Here is a 20,937-nt window from a genome sequence, read left to right as displayed (position 1 = left end):
TGAGCAATAAATATGGAAGTTAGAGGTGTTCAACAATCCCCATTGTTATGTATTGTCTATTCTGCACGATCGTGCCCAAAGCAGAGGGTGAAGCATCGAGGCACTAGTGAGTAAGCATTGCTGGATTCCTTTCCAATTTTATAAACACAATGAGTATGGGGCCTGAGTATTGAGGTCTACAAAATGTCAAGGATATGAAGGATGGAAGAAGACACACGTTTAAAAAGCAAGAAAGTAAGCAAAATATGGGATAATGCTAGATTTTGGAAAAATATCTTTAAAATCTATTAACAAAATACAACATGACACTGGCAAGTCATTTACACCTGACTTTAATGCCTTTGGTATTCAGAGAAGAAAAAGCATTGTTGTAAGCTCGAGTTCTCATCACAAAGTCGGGGTGTTAAAATGACAGTCTTCAGATCTTCACACGAACCATGCCCTGCTCACACCCACGCCTTCTCTTATGCTCTAGGCTCATGTGAACGACAAGAGCACTGGGTAGGGGTGGGAGATGCTGTTTTGTCTCCTCTGAGAATTCCTGGGGAACCAAGATGGTGCCTTCACTGCACTGACGTGAACAAAGTGAAAGATGGTTGGTGCCCTGCTTGCTGCTCTGGTCTCTGCCACCTTCAGCTTTTCACTTTATCTTGACTTGTGAGTGGACTTGTGCTGTTTTCAGAAGGCTCACTTTTTTCTCTTCTGAGAACCAAAACCTTCTCTTTCTCTTTAGAGTAATGGCGATCTACCTTTCTCATTTACACTTTAAAAATTTCAAGCAGGAAAAGATATCACAATTTTGAAATGTGCTAGAACTCGCTTTCTCCATGTTGTCCTCTATGAATACTGAACAGGTGTGAGGGGGCAAGCGTATGCAGCACTGGCTGAACTCTGACGACCAGATGACTTACAGTGTAAGACGGCCCAACCTTATATGTTTGATTATATTGACTTTTCCCACAACTTCAGTCTGCTATATGCTAGTAGAGAGCTAAAAAGAAAAGCTACCAACCAAGGAAATAAGCTTTCAAAATTCCAAAGCAGAGCTCATGAACAAACTGTTCCATCAAATATTCAAAATCAGAGCAAATATTAGATTATAGTGTTCTCAAGTTCTATTATCAAAAAATAATGTCTGTACTAAATGAAAAAAAGGGAGAGTGTCTTGTATTGTCATAGAAATTCAGGGGACAAAAATTTTATAAGCATTAATATTTACCTTATAGTTTTTGATAAAATTTTACTTTTTTTGCCAAAGTATTAAGCAATAACAACAAAAAAAACCCCACAATATCTGTAAGTTCCTTAGGTTTATGCCAGTTTTAGTGAGTATGATTAATTATATCACACATTTGCCACTGGAGATTATTTTGAAACTATTCTATTAGTTCTTTGGATATATAATAATCTTGGAGAAACTTAAAAACATAAAATCTTTGTGAGTAGCTCACACATGTGAGGTAATTGAGGGAAGTTGAGATGTCTGCTTCTGCTTTAGTGCGCTGTGAAAGCGACTCAGCTTGTTCTAGCAAAGGCAGAGTGCATGACAGTCAGAGTGAATTCTGCCAAGTCACAGGAAGCTGTGAGGTGAACAACTCTACTAACTGCGGTAAGTGATTAAAGCAGGTTTCTTTGCTTGATAGACTTGCTGGTTCAGAAGAGTAATTTCCTACCAACAAAATCAAGGATTCTTGAGAACAGGTTCCAAGGCAACAAACTGGCACCTTCCCCACCTTCTGCATGCTACCCATACTAGCGTGAGCTACATGCACACTCCCACACTCGGGCTCATAAGCAGCAGTTATGATAAATACCAGTTTCAGCATACCATATGGAGACAAGAGACTTGAAAAGTATTCTTCATGAGGTTATGCCCCCCAGAGAAAAACTAAATCTAAACAGATTTCAATGAACTATGTTGGGAATGAAATGGTTACCAGTCCAGTAAAAATCCAATGGGGAGCTTGACTATTCAGACAGGGACAGTATCTGTTTCTTCTCCAAGTCTTCTTCTACCGATGTAATTACACTGTTCCTTTGTTCTTGTTCACTCCAGTGTGTCCCATTATTTACTAAAGTGGAGGAAAGGGGTTAAGCAATGTGTAATATTTGATTTGAAAGCTGCTCCACGGTGGGAGGAAAGAAAGGTATAATTGGTTCCAAAAGCCATCTCTAACTCCTGGAAGGTGTTCTATGTTCTTGGCTTGCACTAACGATACAGAATAAGACATTGTTTCTCATGTGGCCATCTCATTAAGAGTCAAAGCACATCAGGCCTCTGTCCTACATGTACCAGAACATGTTTTGGTCAGGTATAAAATGGAATAATTTCAAAGTTGATGTATCTACAAGTGAAAAGTCTTGAAGGGGAGAGTTTCATCCGGCATGGTGACGTAGAGGTCCAGGTTTTCAAAGCCGCCTCTCCAGACAACGACTGTAGTGGTCCATGTAAACAAAACACAGGTAAGAATGGTCCTTCTGGAGCTGTTCATCGAACAGCAGGATTACCTGAAAGAGTGCTGTTGGCTAAACGTAACACGGGCAGAGGGTGAGCCTCTGTGTTAAACACCCAGTGGTCTAAAGGTAGAAGGTCATCGCCAGAGAACAGTAGGTACAAGTATCTAAAACAAAAAGGAGAGGAGAGAACGTCAGTCAGAACTCAGCAAGAACTCAAGTGGGCTCACTGGTGACTGTAGAGAAAGCCAGGAGCTGATTCTGAGCGGTGCTGATGAAGATGCACAATTTGACTTCTGAAATAAGTTTCTTAAAAAATCTCACATACCTGTCCAAAGCTTTAAGAACAGCATAAGACAAACAACTTCATATATTTCAGATATTCTTTTAAAAAGCACACATAATATCAACTGTAAGTTTTGGAAACTCAGAGACTCATAAGAGATCTAAAGATTCCTATTTATTAGCAAATACTGAGGAAAGCTAGCAGCTGTAACATTACAGCTCTTGGAATGGACAACTATTAACTAAGTCTCAGAAGCACTGCCTATTGATAAGGAGTCTGAAGGCCAATAGGAGCCCAAGGGCTCTGTGACTCCACGCCACGAGTCACCTGGACACCAAACAGGAATCAATAACAATTTTTTGGTTTGCTTGTTTGTTTTTTCAAGACAGAGATTCTCAGTGTAGCCCTGGCTGTTATGAAACTATCTCTGTAGACTAGGGTGGCCTCCTTGGCTGTCCTAGAATTAGCTCCATAGATCAGGCTGTCCTTGAACTCACAGAGATCCACCTGCCTCTGCCTCACGAGTGCTGCGATTAAAGGTGAGTGCCACCATCACCTGGTGTACCACAATGATTCTTACCTTCAATATGGTCAGGAAAATTCCAATTTGAATCCTATTAAAGGTCATCAAAGTATACATAAAATCTATAGGGTCAGGGATTGGGGTATATCTCAGTTATATAACACCTGCCTAGCACGAGCAATGCCTTGGGTTCCATTTGTTGCACCATAAACACATAGAAAGACAGACACATACTTCACAAAGTAAGAAAACCTGGGATCTACCTCTTGCTGCTAGTGACTGGCATCACTTTACAAAGCCCCAGTGATTTTTTTTTAAGTACATTGCTCACTCTAAGTTACTATTACAGTTCTAGATGACAGCAAAAATATAGTTCAGGTAAAGGGATGACATATTGCCTTACACACTAAGAAGCTGGAACACACTTTCTATCTCACTCTTGGTCCTCCATCTCTAGACCTGCTAGACTCATCAGGTCAACAGAGAAGCTGCAACACACCTGGCTGGACACAGCAGGGGGCTCTGTCCAGCTTTTCCATGTGTGGGGCTCCCGTGTCCCTGGTACAGCATTACAAGTGAAAGGAAAGGGAGAATTGGACTAGACATGCAAGGAAGAAGATCATCTGAAGACGGGGCAAAGGTAGTGCATCATTCTGTGCACTTTGTCATCTTGACATCTTCTTTGGTGAGATACCGATTTTAAAATTTCACCCAATTTTTAGCTGGAATGCCTGTTCTCTCGCTAAGTTCCCAGAATTCCTCATGCTGTAAACAGTAGTCTATTATCAGTTGTTTGCTTTATAAAGATTATCATCCTAGTGTGTACCTTTTCTTCACCCCGCCCCCCACTTTGAGACAGAGTCTCTCTAATACCTCTGGCTGGTCTCAAACTCACAGAGACCTGCTGACAGAAGGTTTCTGTCCTGTCCAGGCCCACAGCCGCTCAGCCCCAAAGAAACACACAGAGTCCTACATTAATAATAAACTGGTTGGCCTATTAGCTCAGGCCTCTTATTAATTAATTCTTACATCTTAAATCAGCCCATTATTCTTGTCTATGTTAGTCATGTGGCTTGGTACCTTTTATCAGCAAGGCATTCTCATCTTGTTTTATATGCATCTGGGTTACAAATGCAGACTGAACCTTTCCTCTTCCCAGAATTCTTCTCCTATTCTGGTGGTCCTGCCTATACTTCCTGCCTGGCTACTGGCCAATCAGCATTTTAATAAAATACAAATAACAAATCTTTACAGGTACAAGACCATTATCCAACAGCAGAGACCTGCCTGGCTCTGCTTCCCAAGTGCTGGCATTAAAGGCGTGTATGTGCCACTATACCCAGGCTTTTCTTCATGTCCTTAACAGTATCTTTCCAAAAATAACTGCTTTCAATTTTGAGACTATTTTAATGATTTTGCTTCTGCTGTCATATATAAGGAATCTTTGCCTAACTTCAGGTTACAAAGATTTTCCCCCCAGTTTTTTCTTTTTAAAATGTACTTTTTAGGATTTAAATTTAGGACATGACCCACTATAAATTCATTTATGTATATGAATTAAGAAATCCAATTTTTTCAGTGCAATCTACAGTCAATACCACCCTTTCTCATGACTACCTTTGTGACAATCAGGTCTCCATTTACACACACTGCCATCCATGAGCTCTCTATTCTGTACATCAATGAATCTATAGAATACACTGATATCCACCATTTTCAACACTGTAACTTTAATGTTTTCAAGTAAGCTATTATAGGCTTCTATGTTGCAGAATATTTGTTTATCTGTAAAGATGTGTCTACTAGTCAGGTATTTTCTGATTGGTTTGATAAAGAGCTAAATGGCCAATAGCTAGGCAGGAGAGAATAGGTGGGACTTGTAGAATATTATATTAAGAACTGCTACATTTGGTTATGTTCTGGAACATGTTTAATGATATAAAGATGCATTGCTTTTATTTATGTTACAGTTGTTTAACTCTGTGAAACTATGATTCTTTGCCTGTATAAAACACCTGATGGTCTAATAAAGAGTTGAACAGTCAATAGCAAGTTAGGAGAAAGGATAGGCAGGGCTTGCAGGCAAAAAATATAAATAGAAGGGGAAATGACAAGAAAAAAAAAGGAGCAAGGAGAGAAAGACATCAGAGGCCAGCCACTCAGCCAGCCATAGAGTAAGAGTAAAAGTAAGATATTCAGAAGCAAGAGAAAGCAGAGGCAAAAAGTAGACAGAATAATTTAAGTTAAGGAAAGCTGGTGAGATGGCTTATCAGTCAAGCTAAGGCTGGGCGTTTATAAGTAAGAATAAGCCTCTATATGTATTATTTAGGTCCTGGGTGGTGGGCCCCCAAAGAGTAGAGAGTAAAAACAGAAAAAAAAAAAAACCAACTCAGGGACTTCCAGGCAGAGAGAGAGAAAGTGGGAGGAGGAATCTAGGCACATTTTGCCAGGAACTCAGAGAGCAGAAGGTGCAGTACAGGGAGGAGATAGAGCCACATGGCAGAACACAGATTTAAAAATATGGGCTAACTTTGTTTTAAGAGTTAGTTGAAAAGGTGGCTAAGCTAAGGCCAAGATTTCATAATTAATAGTAAGTCCCCAAGTTGTTGTTTGGGGGATGGTGATACAAAGATCATCCAACAAGAAAGCTTGCTACATTTGGCACGCCAATGCTACGCACCAAGAATTGAGATGTCATGCCAGCTGGTACTGCTGCAGTTGTCATCTGGGCCTTTTCGCTTGCGGGATTCTGGAAAATGGTTTCAGGAAGTTCCTGAGAGCCGAGAGCTAGGGCGGTAAATGCAGCTCCTGGTAATACCTTCAGCATGAGCCTAGGCTCTCGGGGAACTGAGGGGAACAAAGGCAGTCAGCAGAACCATGAGGGGGTAGCCTAGCACTTTATGTTTTGACTTATACTATCAGAGAAGGCTACAGACATGCAAAAAGTCAGGTTCAAACTGAGAAAACCTCTAAACAGATACAATATGTTTGAATATGCTTACGTGCTAAAGGGAAAAAAAAAGATAAATGGGTATAAAAAGTCATAGAAAAACAAATATATAGTTTAAAAATAAAGTCAGGAGAGAGTAAAGTAATATAAAAGGAATTAAGACATGTAAAGATGAAAAATACACAGGGTGTCTGGATTCTCTATGGTGTTTTGTTGAGTTTGAATTTTTTTAAATGCTCATAACAAAAAATAGTAGCTGCTGAGAAACACTGGGTTATAAAAATGCTAAATTAAAACAAGCTTTATAAGAATGTCTTAACTTCAAAATGGAAGTCAGAAAATATGTGACATCAGGGGAGAGGTTTTGCTTAAGAAATAAAAAGCTATAAATTACTTCAAAATTAATGAAGACCAGATTTGATTGGGGGAGACCTACTGAAAATACTGACTAGAGACATGAAGAAGGAAAACCAAGAAAAACTACAAGACAAGTGATGTATAAGCTAATCCCTCTGCATGGGAACAGCTCTGAGACTGAATTAGACATGATAAATCTCATTGACTACAGAGTCCTCATGACTTTCATATGGCATGGGTAGAGACTTATACTATAGCTTGGTAATGCAGTCAAGACGAACTTATAAAGTTAGCAGATACCTTTTACCTGCTCAAACATAAAACAACTTATGCACACTGTACATTCCATACCTGTATTAATGCAAGCATAAACGTTACCTTTAAAAGTTTGTGTGCTTTCAGAAAAAAAAGGACCAGACACCAGTGAAAACAATCCCAGGTGATCCAGCCTCTCAAAATGCTTCTGTTGCAGTTTTCTCAAATTCTATAGTCTATATACAAAACAACTTCAAAACTGCTAGCTAAGATGGTCCAGCCTCATACACTACTCCAGCCATGACTTCAGATAAGCTCTACACATTCCCATCACACAAAGACTAAACAAAAAATAATACAGCTAGCTTTCCCAGGACTTGACCATTATCTCAATTTTTCTTAGGGTTCTCTAAAGATGCCGTTGCTCCCAGAGAACAGAAAGTAGGCTAGAGAACATGATGCCCAAATTCCCAACAGATGAGGTGTGTAGTAATAAGAGTGCGGCGGGGCTGAGTCCCCAATACCCCAGCCGCCTGCCCGGCTAGCTTTACCCGAAATAATTACACAGACACTGTATTCTTTTAATCACTGCTTGGCCCTTAGCTCTAGCCCTTACTGGCTAATTCTGATATCCCAATCAACCCTTCTCTAACAATCTGTGAGCACTGGTCTTACCGGGAAGATTCTAGTTTAGAGCTTCATCGCGTGTGTCTTCCCTGGAGCGGGCAGCATGGTGTCTCTCTGAAGGCATCTGCTCTGGAGAGAAGAGCTGTCGAGTCTGACCTCACTTCCTCTTCCTCCCAGCGTTCTGTTCTGTTTACTCCTCCCACCTAAGGGTGGGCCTATCAAATGGGCCTAGCAGTTTCTTTATTGCTTAACCAAATGAAATCAACAGATTGATATATGACACTCCCCCATCAGAGGTGGTTGGCTTTTGGTCATTTGGTGGGTTATGGATGTTTGTCATCATTTAGGAGAATTGGTTGTAAATTGTTACTTGTTAAGGTAAGGGAAGAAACTAAGCAAGGGAGGTTGAATTCAAGGGTCTCTGTCTGAAAAGAAAAAAGAGGGACTATAGTATATTGATACAAATTTAAGGTTATATTAAAACATACTCTATATGTGTTTCTACTCTTGTTTAAGATATTTTTTGTAAATTGATTCAAATTTAAGGTTATTTTTGTTATATTGTATATATTTTTATATTCTTGTTTAAGGTATTGTACCTATGCAGTTCATTTTAAAATATAATGTATAGTTCTAGTCCTTAAATGCTATTATTATAAACTATTTAGAATAAATAAGAAATGCAGGTTAGTAGTTAGTTATCCATAACAATCAAACTTATAATCATGTTGGGTATGTCTCCAAGATTAAACATATATATATATATATATATATATATATTTTAGATAGATAGGTGGTCTTCAAACGCTTCAGAGACCTACAGAATATGACATTTAAGGTGTTTTTAATATCATAAGGATTTTCGTGACAGTGAGACATGTCTGCACCTGGCAGCACCAATTTACTTCAAAAAAGGACAATGGGCATCAAATAACCTTAGTTTGCTTTCAATATGATAAAGCTAGCCATCTGGACAAGAAACTGACCTTGCCTTGACTGCTGACAGCTTGACAGTTTTGACAAACAAGACACAAGAAAAGGCAACTGCCAAACTTTGCCAAGACAAGGTAGGACAGTCCTTCAAAAGTCTTGCATCACAGAAAAGTCTGTCAGATATTCTAACCGGTAGGCCAAAGACGGATGCCACAATGCTTCAAGATGTAGAGTTAGCAAGTAAGAGGCTAGAGCTAATGGGCCAGGCACTGTTTAAACAAATACAGTTTCCATGTAATTATTTCAGGTATAAACTAGCCAGGCGGCCAGGCTGTGGGAAGTGGCCCACCGCACTCCTTATTACAACAGCAGGACTTCTGGGCAGAGAGAGAAACTGGGAGGAAAAATCTAGACACGATTTCACCAGCAGACTCAGAGCAAGTTGGGTATGCTGTAATAAGAAGAGGTAACCGAGCCACATGGCAAAACATACATTTTTAAAATGGGTTAGTAAAGTTATAAGAGTTAGTTGGGGAAAAGTCTAAGCTATAGCCACGCTTTCCTAATTAATAATAAGTGTCCATGTCACTATTTGTGTGTTGGCTATCCCAATAAAAAAGTACTGTTACACTTCTAATCTCATTTTCTTTCAAACTTTTCTTGGGTTTTTTTTTATATCATTGTAATCATAAACAGCCTGTCATTTTCTATTTTTCCTTTTTTCTTTTTCTTTTTTTTTTTTTTTTGATTTTCGAGACAGGGTTTCTCTGTAGCTTTTTTTTAGTTCCTGTCCTGGAACTAGCTCTTGTAGACCAGGCTGGCCTCGAACGTCAATTTCTATTTTTTACAAAAAGGCTATTAGAATTTTGACTAGAGTTTCATATAATCAACACATTAAGTTTGAGGAGAATAAATATCAAGTTTCCAAAACCTTGGACATTCATTTAGGTCTTCCTTCAGCAAAGATTAAAATTTTCAGTGTGTGGTTCTTTAATATTTTACCAATGTTTGCCCATTAATATTCTATATCTTTATGCTATTTATAGGTGGTATTAATTTTTAACTTCTTATGGCTCACTGCTAATACATACAATTAATTTGAACACACTGAGCCTGTATCTTCAACCTTGCTAAATTCATTCATTAGTTTTAGTTATTCTTTAGTAAGAGCTATAGGATTTTCTATATGGATTATCTCATTCTCTCTTTAAAACTGTCTTATTTCTTCCTTTCTAGTCTGGGTGTCTTTTTGTTTCTTTTTTCTTGCCTGACAGCACTGACTAGCATCTCTGGTACAATGCTAAATAGAAATGAAGAAAACAGATGTTTTTGTCTTGTTATTGATCTTAGGGGGAACCAAATACCTTTTTCAATATGATGTTAATTGTTTTTTCTTATGTGTTCATTTATCAAGCTGAGGAAGTTTTCTTCTATTCCAGGTATTTATTTCTCAACCTGGCCCTTATTTTACAAAACTGATTTCTAATTTATGCAACCTATTAACATCTTACATACCAGTTAGCATTATTTCAGTTTCTTTCCTTCATTACCCCAGGATTTACATTTAAAACCACTTCAAATTTTATTTAATAATAGTAAACAACTTGATAATATATTGATAATAGCATATTATATAAAATTAGTTTATGGACAAAATTTTAAATTAAAAAAAGGTAAGTGTAAAGACATTACTATAATCAAGTGGTGAACACTCATTTTCCCTATTCATTTTAAAACCATCTAATAGACCATTAAAAATAAAGAGATAAACAATGTGCATATCCTAGCAGGATACTAAGTAGCACCACTGGGAAGGAGTGAATCGCTGATAACTGTAACGTGAACCACTCTGATAAAATGCCAAATAAAAATACCCCCATACCATATGATTCAAAATAATCAGTTTCTAAAACAGGCAATGCACAGTGACAGAAAGCAGAGCTGTTTGGGTGTGGCTAGAAGTGACTGCAAAACCAAGGTGGAAATGTATTCTCTACTCTTGGGTCTCACATATCCCTGGGGCTGGGTTTGGAGAAATACACTGTCAGGTGCTCCCCTCAGTGTGTGAGCATTACAGAGGACTAATACAAACTAAAATGGTCAGCAGATGATAGAATTTCATGGGACCACTGTGGAGTATGTGGTTTATAACTGACCAAAAAACATCATTACAGAGAACATGACTAGATTAAACATGATAGTGATTATCCAGTCTCAAGAATCTAATAAAATGCCAATGAACCACTCACTGAAAATACTTCAATAAAAACTGACAAAATTTAAAGGCAAAGATTTTGTTGATGCCACCTAGTACAATCTGTGTTATAGCTCCCTCTGCTGTAGCAAAAGAGACTGGCAAGGTATTTTGAAGTACATAATTTTGAGTGAATATATCTAACACTGTAACATGTGCTAGAAGGATCGACGACTGAAAACCACGGTTCCAGTACTCCAGAGACTGGAGACTAACCTACATGGATACAGCAGTTAAGTGATGGTTTTGTCACCTGATATCATGGTGTGGCAGCTGTTCTGTCAGCAGGTAGTTCCTTGATTCTTAATTGCTTCCACCAATGCTTTAACAGAGCACGGGCATCAGTGGTTTATCAAAGTGATCCCTAGAGACCAGCAGCTGTGAGAATCGCCTTGCTAGCACTGCAAACTCTTAAGCTCCACTCTAGACCTATTAGTAAGAAGTCCTGGTGATGAATCGTTTGAGACAACTTAGACTCATGCTCCCGCTTTAGAGCCACTTCTGTAGGTCCCCTACATGTTTAACTTCTAACAAGAGTTATATTATTTTAGTGCTCCCTCTTCAGCTCGTCTGAACCTTCAACTCTACTGAAAACAGCCCCACAGGTGACTCCCTGATTTTCACAGCTGATCCCGCCTCCAGTTTTATCAATTCTTCTACTGATTATTAGTCACTGCGAGCACTGGTTTTAAATCCAGCAATAAGCCACAGCCAGGGAGTGTGACCGGACAAGTGATGAACGGATGCTTAAAAGAAATCCCACACTAGCTCAGAACTGAGCTAGTTATTTATTTAGGAGTAAACTCACAAATCAGGATTCTCTGCTTGAACGGTGGATGGAGATCAAATCCAAACAATCCGAACAAGGAGTTGGCGAAAAGGAGTAAGGGGAAGGAGAAAAGGGACTGATGCAGGTTCTGCGTCTGTATATATAGTATAAGAGGCCACACCCCAGTAGGCAGGTAATTACAAGCTTCAGGTCTTTCTACAGCACCTCCCCCTTTTGTTTAAATAAGAAAGTTCTAAGCCTAATACAAAATTAAATACAATAAAAACAAATATCCCATTCTAACTAGCTTAAGTCTTGTATAATAAATAACTTGGCCAAGTCATGAGAGGAAAGTAACCCCATCAAAGATCCGAGAAGGGAAATAATATTACTTAGTAAGTAGGAAGTGCAATCAAGCCACTTCCAAAATGTGCAACTAATGACAGAAACAACTGGCTACCTGGGCAATCACCCAAAGTCTCATTTGCAATGTTGAAGCAACCAACTTTGGCTAAGGCCTAGAATAACCGACAGACCATTTTCAAAGGCAAGAAATTTTTCAGAACCATCTTACCCTGTCTTGGCAAGATTTGACAGTGCTGCTTATCCATTTCCAGATATTATGTATTTTGTCAGTGGTTGAGGCATGGGCATTTCTTTGCCTACAGGCCAGTTTGCCAAAAAGAAAATAAGCAACAAGTGGAGTGTCTTCGGTGCTCAACATTCTCTAGGGAATAGATCAGTGTTGCCAGGAGCAATTGTGTCTCACTTCAACAGAACTCTAAGTTATATAAATGTCATTTTCTACAGCTCTTTGAGGTGGTTGAAGATTATCTATCTATGCAGAATATAATCTCTATATCACTAAAGAACCTGATTAGTCTAACTATAGTCAAACATAGATGACTATTGATCTATAATTCTTAATACCTATATAACTTAAAGACTAAGACAATAAACAACTGCAATAAATGAGATCAATAACCTCAAAATGTAAACAATGTATAAGTATCTTGATCAAAGGTAGAAATGTACATTGCAATATGACAAATATATATCAATATATAAAAAATGTTTAAACAGAGGTAGAAGCATGCATGCATAAAATATTCAATATAATTTAACTTTGTATCAATATACAAGAATCTATACAAATTAATTGTCTATAAATAGTAACTCACAAGTATTCACTCTGTTACTATTATTATTAGTGTGAGTAAGCTCATACCAATTTATTATCCCATCCAATGCCCCCCTTTTGAGAAATAGATAGTTATTTATTTAGGAGTAAATTCACAAATGAGGATTCTCTGTTGAACGGTGGATGGAGATCAAATCCAAATAATCCGAATGAGCAGTTGGCAAAAAAAAAAAAAAAAAAAAAAAAAAAAAAAACAAGGGGAAGGAGAAAAAGGGATGGACACAGGTTCTGCATCCGTGCATATAGTATAAGAGGCCACACCCCAGTAGGTGGGTAATTATAAGCTTCAGGTAATGAATATAGTTTCTGAGTGGTTATTTCGGGGCTAAGCTAGCCAAACAGTCAGAACAAACAAGCGGGCCCTACAACAATTGGCGCTCCAAAGTGGTCAACTAAATCCACATAAAACCTGAGAGGGCTTGAAAAAGGAATTCTAGAAAAAAAAAAAAGAGTTTAACACAGCTTTTTACTGTTTACTGGTGGTGTGCCATAGCTCCTTTAAGAGAGATTTTCCTGATTCAGCAATAGCAGTGGCTTCCTGGTGGGCCATGCCGCCAGCATGAACTCAGGCTATGGAGCATTTCCATGGCATCTGTGGGCTCAGGTCCACTTATGTGTCCACTTAGGGTCAGGAGGAAAGTAGCTGAGATCATGTCCACGGTTCAGCACTCCCTGCCAGGGCGGGGCATCAGGATCAGGTCTACTAGGCTTGCAAAGGCTGGAGAGCATGGTGGATTCCCGCCGCCATATACAGAGATGTTTCTAGGCTGCGCAGTGCTCTGCGTGGCAGATTTAGCTGTCACTCGAAATAAAGGGGGTGTTTATATGCTGCATGGTGTTACCCAGAGTTTAGGTGGTGAGGATGGCTCCCACCCAGCAGTCCTAGAGCTGAGGTGAACGGTATTTAAAACCTGAGAGAGGCAGAGCCAGCACCCAGGGTCAGTGAGACCAAGCTGCTTAGCATTTTAAGAAACGCTTCTGATCAAAAAAAAAAAAATTACAGATACATAGTAGGCCAGATTCAAACAAAAAAAAATCTATAAATGGGTCAGTGTTGGATAAATGTACGTAGGCTTCGGAGAGAGAAGAAAAAGAGTATAGAGAGTTAAAAGGTAAATTGTTTAAAAAAGTCTTTAAAGAGACAAAGTACAGACACAGATTAAAAGGAATAAAATAAGCCACATAAAAATGGAAAATCACAGAGAATCTGGATTCTGTATATTATTGTGTTTTATTTAATTTTTTTGACTGTGAAGAAGCTAAGTACAGAGAGACATTTCATTGTATGGGCTGCTAAGCTAAACCAGCATGTATATTATAAAGGTATCTTGACTTCAGAATTTGGGTCTAAGGATATGGTCCTTTGGAAAAGAGGTTCTTCTTTTGTTTTCACAGAAGATGAGAACCTGTGTATTTCTTCTACACCAAAATGGTTTCATGGACCAAGGCCTCCTGAAAGGTTGCCATGAACGCCCTCAAAAAATTACTTTGCCCAACTGGTGACTGAGATAAACTTAGCAAACAGGATACACTATGAAAGACCTGATTAACAGCACCCCCATACAGCAGGAAACAGTTTGGAGAAAAAAACTACGCCCATATTCTGAAATATTGTCTATAAATGTTTACTTACATTTAAACGGAGATATGGTATAGATATGAATAATTTACATTGGTATGGATCTTGGTTTATTAATAAAAATTTAAGGTCAATCTTGTTATATGTATATTTCTGCCTTCGATTAAGGTGTAGTGTTTGTGTAGTTCATTTAAAAAATGGAATGTATAATTAAGAAATATAGATTGTTAATAAATAATCACCTATAATAGTCAAGCTTGTAGTCATGTTAGTTAGATTTTCTAGATGTATAGAGATACATTTCAGTTAGATAGGTATTCTTCAAATCTTTCAGAGACCGTCAGAATATGGCATTTAAATGTTTTAAAAATTTAGGACTTTTCACGACAGTGAGACATATCTGCTCCTGGCAGCACCAGCTACTTCAAGAGGAAGATGGGCATTGAAGAGGCTTCTTATGGAGCTGGTTAGCCATTTGGGCAAGAAACTGCTCTTGCCTGGACTGCTTGATTAGACATGCAGGACCCACAGAGAAATGACTGCTGAACTTGCCTAAAGGTGAGATGATCCTTCGGGGTTCCTGCTTCATGAAAAGTCTGCGAGACATTCTGCAGGACACAGAAGAAAGTGACTGAACTGTCTTTGAAATTTCCTGCTTCATGGAAAGGTCTGCTGGATACTACCGGCCTGTAGGCTGAAGATGGATGCCCCAACAGTACAGAGAAACTCTGGGTGACTGTCCAGGCAGTGAGATGTCTCTGTCATCTCTAGAGTTTCAGAAGTGGCTTACAATGCACTTACTGTTTACTTAGGTAATATATCCTTCTGGAGTCTTTGATGGAGTTGAAGAATAGTTTTCCTCAGTGATGATAAAAGATAAAGTAGATATAAATATGGTAACTGTAGTTCTTGCTTGATACCTATTTTGTTATCAAAGCCTTCCTTTTTGTTTAAACAGAAAAGGGGAAATGGTGTAGGAGGACCTTCTTTCTATGTGTTGTTTACATTGGTTAATGAATAAAGAACCTGCTTTGGGCCTGGTGATAGGGCAGAACTTAGGTAGTTGGGGAGACAGAACTGAATGCTGGGTGGAAGAAAGCAGAGTCAGAGATGCCATGGATCATCCGCCTGAGACGGACGCAGGTTAGAATCTTTCCCGGTAAGCCACAGCCACGTGGCAATACACAGATTAATAGAAATGGGTTAAATCAAAGAATAAGCCAATAAGAAACTAGAGCTAAAGGGCCAAGCAGTGTTTTAATGAATGCAGTTTCTATGTGGTTATTTTGGGGCTAATCTAGCTGGGCGGCCAGAACAAACAAGTGGGCCCTCTCCCTACAACAAGGGAAAGACATGACTACTGTCCTCTTAATGCTACTCCTGTTTTTATAAAACCTTATAACAATAACTGACATTGTTTTCAGCTGTCCCCTGGAAGTCAAGTGACTCAGGTCTTCATCTGGAATAGATTAAATATTAAAGCTGTATGTGCAAGCCTCAGTGTTTAAAATAATAAACAAAATATAGAAAAATCTTATCTATTCCAAAGAATTTATATTCTAATTTGATAATGTTTAGAAAATTATTTTATAAGCTGTGTGTGGTGGCATATGCATGTCTTAAATCCCAGCACTCGGGAGGCAGAAGCAGGAGAATGCTTTTTTTGGTTTGAGGTCAGTCTAGTCTACAGAGCAAGTCCTAGGACAGTTAAGGGCACATAAAGAACCCCTCTTTTAAAAAACAAAACAACAAAAAAGAAAATATGTTATGTTAAAAGGCAGGTACTATAGAGAAAAGTGGGTTAAAAAAGGGTATGGAAGAACTTAAAATAGGAGATAGAATAATCAGATAATGTCTTAAAAGTATAATTGGAAGTGATAAAATCACACAATTAAAAATTATGTAACTGGGGGCTGGAGAGATGGCTCAGTGGTTAAGACTATTGGCTGCTCTTCCAGAGGACCCAAGTTCAATTCCCAAAACCTGGGTCCTCTGCAAAAAGATGGCAGCTAACAACTGTCTTTAACTCCAGTTCCAGGGAATCCAGTACTTTCACACAGACATACACACAGGCAAACCACCAATGCACATAAACAAACAAAGGAATGAATCTTTTTAAAAATCATGTAAGTGACCAGAGATGCAAACACTCAACTCCTACCTCACATAACAGAGCACAGCCTTATTGAACAGATTCAACACTCGTTTTGCTGAGTGCCATGTGGTAGACTTTAGAAGAGAGGAATTTAGGAGACTCTTGGTTGTGAAACTTAATTCTGCTGGTAGAACCAGATAAAGTCAACATATCTGTATTATGAAGAAACACTGCAAATAAGACAGAGCAGAGGTAGGAAAGCAAATGACGGGATACAGATGGCACGCATGGCATGTCTTCATAAGCAGGCTATCAACACAGCAACTGTAAGTTAGGGAAGAGTGGAGGAGAGACGTTAGGGTAAAAGGACTAGAGGACTACTCTCACGGCACTGACTTTGACACACTGCTGCATGGAAACAACAGCCAACATAGACCAGGCACTTAGCAATAAGTACCTGTTAGATGAAGTGCTTCACATTTTACATCTTTTCTATACTTTGATGATTTAGACTTAAAAAAAAAAGAAACAAACCCAGAGTGAAAATCTAATTCAAGAGCAAAGAAGTGAAAGCAATGGCCCCAGCAGGGAGCAACAATTTAAAGGGTGGGGAAAGAGTGTCACCCCAGTGTTTCCCAGTAACTTTAATTAGCATTGTAACCTGTACTCTTAACCTCTAGGAAAAAGTTAAATGATTCATTCTGGTGAATTTATTTAAAGCACTTGAGTTTCAAATACTAGAAGACTGACTTTTAGACATGGAGACTTACAGACAAACTTGTTGCCCCAGAGACTGACTTTATTATCAGTGGTAGCAGACACAATAGAGCAAATTTGCCAGTAACTTTGCTGCCTTGCTTCCTTTAACAATAAATTTAGTAAGAAGATATTTTCCCACTAACCTCTGATTTCTCTTAGCTCCTTGATGCTAGATATATATGAACTCAGAAAAAGTACTTGAGAGGTAACCTCAATGGGTATGTTTTTTCTATCAACTGTCCAAATAAATATTAACTGAGCTGCAATTCAATGAAAGCCTAACTCATCACCACCAACAAAACCAAAAAATAACAGGAACTAACAATCACTGGTCATTAATATCTCTTAATATCAATGTTCTCAATTTGCCTATAAAAAGACAAAGGCTAACAGAACAGATACGAAAACGAGATCCATCCTTCTGCTGCATACAGGAAAAACATCTCAGCTTCAAAGACAGACATTACCGCAGAATAAAGGATTGAGAAAAGACACACACAGTCTCATAGTATGACAAATATTCCTAAACCAGAGCTGCTAATTAACACTTGAAAGCAAGACACTGAAAGGCTGATTAGAAGCAGTAGGCAGGTTGGTGTTTACTAGGACTTTGACTCTGGGCAGTGGGTGAGGACATTGTTATTTTGTCTTGATGAGGAATCTCATGTGTCAGTATCAAGGTTTTTTTTTTCTTTCTATGAGCTAACGAAATTCCCCAAAGAAAGTCTTTTTAGCGGTGCCTGTTACCTCAAAGTCCACAGCCTCTATAGTTGAGGTTTCTCTCATCAGAAATCTTCTTCTATTCAGATGGACAAAGATTAGGCAGGGTGGAAATAAGAGTCTAATATTCCCACATAAACATTCCCTACCCCCTCTTTCAATTTTTGAAAGTGCCCATCATTTATCAATTCAGCTTGTTCAAATTTACTCCCCCAATACAGTTAGCTTTCTCTGCTCTGCTCTGTCTTTTAAACATGTATTGTCAGAAGTTGTCTCTGCCCTCTATTACCTCACTAGCTAGTGTTCTACAGTCATTTAGTCATTTTAATGGCTTTCAAGAAAGTATAAATAAATGAATTGTGTTTAGTTGGCCAAACTGAAATGAAATAACTTATTAGGTATAGAGACAACTTTAAAGGATTATACAGATGCCTTCTTTACTCTTTATTCTCAGTCTTTGAAAATTCTGTTTTGAACTGCCTCTTCAAAATATTTATTAAAAATAATTATTTTTTCTGAAAATGTATTTCTTCTTAAACTCTTATCACAATCCTCATAATTACCCACACTGGGAATGTTAATGCTATCTTTTATTTTCCCTTCTTACTGAATCTCCTTGCACTGAACCACTCAATACCTGAGCTGGTAATCCCAGCACGATATTCCACCATCAGCTTCGTGCTGTGGAATCCTGTAAACTGTAAATATGTGTTGTCCTCATTGGTTGATAAGTAAAGCTGCTTTGACCTATGGCAAGGAAGGCGGGAAATCCAAGCAGAGATAGAGGTGAAGAAGGGCAGAGTCTGGGAGATGCCAGTCAGCTGCTTAGGAAGCAAGCCATGTAGAAAATAAGGTAATACCACGGCCATGTGGCAATACATAGATTAATAGAAATGGGTTAATTTAATGTAAGAGCTAGCTAGTAATAAATCTGAGCCACTGGCCAACATTTGTAAGTAATATTAAGCCTCTGAGTGGTTATTCAGGAACTGGCAAGAGGGAGAGAAACCTCCATGTACAATTTTATGGCTGATCCCAAACATCAATTCATCTGATTTTAGCATCAACTCTAGTTAAAATACCCCACTTCCATTACAGCTCCTTCATGGTTTTCAAGTTAAACAACTATTTTTCCTCCAAAAGACTTTATTTTGTTAATGGCTCTCTTATAAAAATTAATAAATGGGGTTTATTGACATACTGAATGTAATTTATATTCATAGAGTATGAGAATTTTAAGAAAAGAAGTATTAAAGGATCTACTGACTTTAACTGATGATACTGATGGTTATACAGTCTTCTGTTAAACCATCAACACACATAATAAATAACGTAGGACTACTGAAGAAAACAAAACAGCATAGAGCCCTTTGAATTTTCAGGGAAAAAAGCCATCACAAGTTAATTCACAGGACAGCTTCCATGGGGAAATACGAAAGGTAAAATGGCCCTTAATCCACTGTGTCACTGCCATGTCAATCAGTTGCCACCTGTAGTAATTAAAACACTAACTGCTATCTTCTTCCCTGCTCCCATATCCACCCTTCCTCCATCTCAACCATCCCATTCCCCCAAGCTCCCCCCAATCCTCCCCTTCTCCCTTCTCTCTCCCTATCTCCTCTTCCCCCCACCCCAACCCCCGTGCTCCCAACTTTTGCCCAGCGATCTTGTCTACTTCCAATATCCAGGAGGATAAATATATGTTTTTCTTTGGGTTCACCTTCTTATTTAGCTTCTCTAGTATCGTGAACTACAGGCTCAATGTCCTTTGTTTATGGCCAGAATCCACTAATGAGTGAGTACATACCATATTCATCTTTTTGGGTCTGGGTTATCTCACTCAGTAAAGTGTTTTCTATTTCCATCCATTTGCATGCAAAATTCAAGATGTCATTGTTTTTACAGCTGAGTAGAATTCTAATGTGTATATGTGCCACACCTTCTTTATACATTCTTCCATTGAGGGACACCTAGGTTGTTTCCAGGTTCTGGCTATTACAAATAGTGCTGCTATGAACATAGTTGAACAAATGCCTTTGTGATATGATTGGGCAACTCTTAGGTATATTCCCAAGAGTGGAATTGCTGGATTCTGAGGTAGGTTGACTCCCAGTTTCCTGAGAAACTGCCACACTGATTTCCAAAGTGGTTGCAAAAATTTGCATTCCCACCAGCAAGGATGAGAGCTGAAGCAAAAGAGAGAGAAGGCCATTGTAGCTTCTGAGAAGCAGAAAGGAAGCTACGACTAGCATCTTCTATTGTCTCTATTGTCACATCTGATTCAGGCAAAGGATGCTGATAAGCCTAGAAAGACTGCTGCAAAAAGATCTCTCCTCAGACAGCTTATTATTATACAATCTTAGGACCAACCTAACCTATGTGCTAACCCCAAAGCACCAATGATAACTGAATTGCTATCATGGCCTCTTTACAGAGCAGGATGAGGAACAAACATCATTTATAATATTAATCAAAAAGATACTTAAGTGAAACCCAACAATTAGAAAACAATCTGGAATATAATTGAGGAATAATCTTCATAGAAACTAATCCAAATACTTAAAAAAGTGTTAATTTTGCAAAAGACTAAAATCTGTCTGGAAAGGTGTGTATATATATATATATATATATATATATATATATATATATATATATATATATATATACACACACACACACACACACACACACACATTAAAGGTGACTAAAAAGATATGAAAACTAGCCCAGTGGTGGTTGTGGCACATGCCCTTAATCCCAGTGCTCAGGAGGCAGAGGCAGAGGCAGGCGGATCTCTATGAGTTCAAGGCCAGCCTGGTCTACAGAGCAAGTTCCAGGACAGGCTTCAAAGCTATAGGGAAACCCCGTCTCTAGAAACAAAGAAAACAAAACAAAAAGAGAAAGAAATGAGAACTAAATACAGTAAAACTGTATCTTAAACTGGTATTTTAAAAAAATATATATATTTTTTTTATTTTGAAATAATAGAGGAAAAATTTAGATGGAATATATGTCATACCATAGAACTGTATGACTGTTAAATCTTCTGAATATGAAAACTGAATTGTGACCATGTAGAATACCCTTTTCTTCTTATTTAAATATTTTTCCGTTTTTATTGAAAAAAATTTCCCATCACATAATATACTCTAATTACAGTTTCCCCTCCCTCCAC

The 20,937-nt window shown here is 38.3% G+C and overlaps 1 protein-coding gene across 2 annotated transcripts in view; it reads right to left on the bottom strand.

Annotated features, from left to right (window-relative positions):
• Positions 1-316: 316 nt before the first annotated feature.
• Positions 317-20,937, bottom strand: part of Man1a2 (mannosidase alpha class 1A member 2) — a 128,996-nt gene continuing 108,375 nt past the window's right edge. Inside the window, exon 13 of one of the 2 annotated variants that reach the window (XM_075981792.1) lies at positions 317-2,621. In XM_075981792.1, the coding sequence (XP_075837907.1) occupies positions 2,489-2,621 (133 nt within the window). In that variant the 3' untranslated portion in view covers positions 317-2,488. Of the gene's footprint in view, positions 2,622-7,828; positions 7,878-20,937 lie in introns of those variants that run through there. The other variant, XM_075981793.1, reaches the window with a different exon arrangement.

Source organism: Microtus pennsylvanicus, chromosome 7, assembly GCF_037038515.1.
Source record: "Microtus pennsylvanicus isolate mMicPen1 chromosome 7, mMicPen1.hap1, whole genome shotgun sequence".
NCBI classification, from domain to species: domain Eukaryota; kingdom Metazoa; phylum Chordata; class Mammalia; order Rodentia; family Cricetidae; genus Microtus; species Microtus pennsylvanicus.
This window is presented reverse-complemented; position numbering and strand designations above follow the sequence as displayed.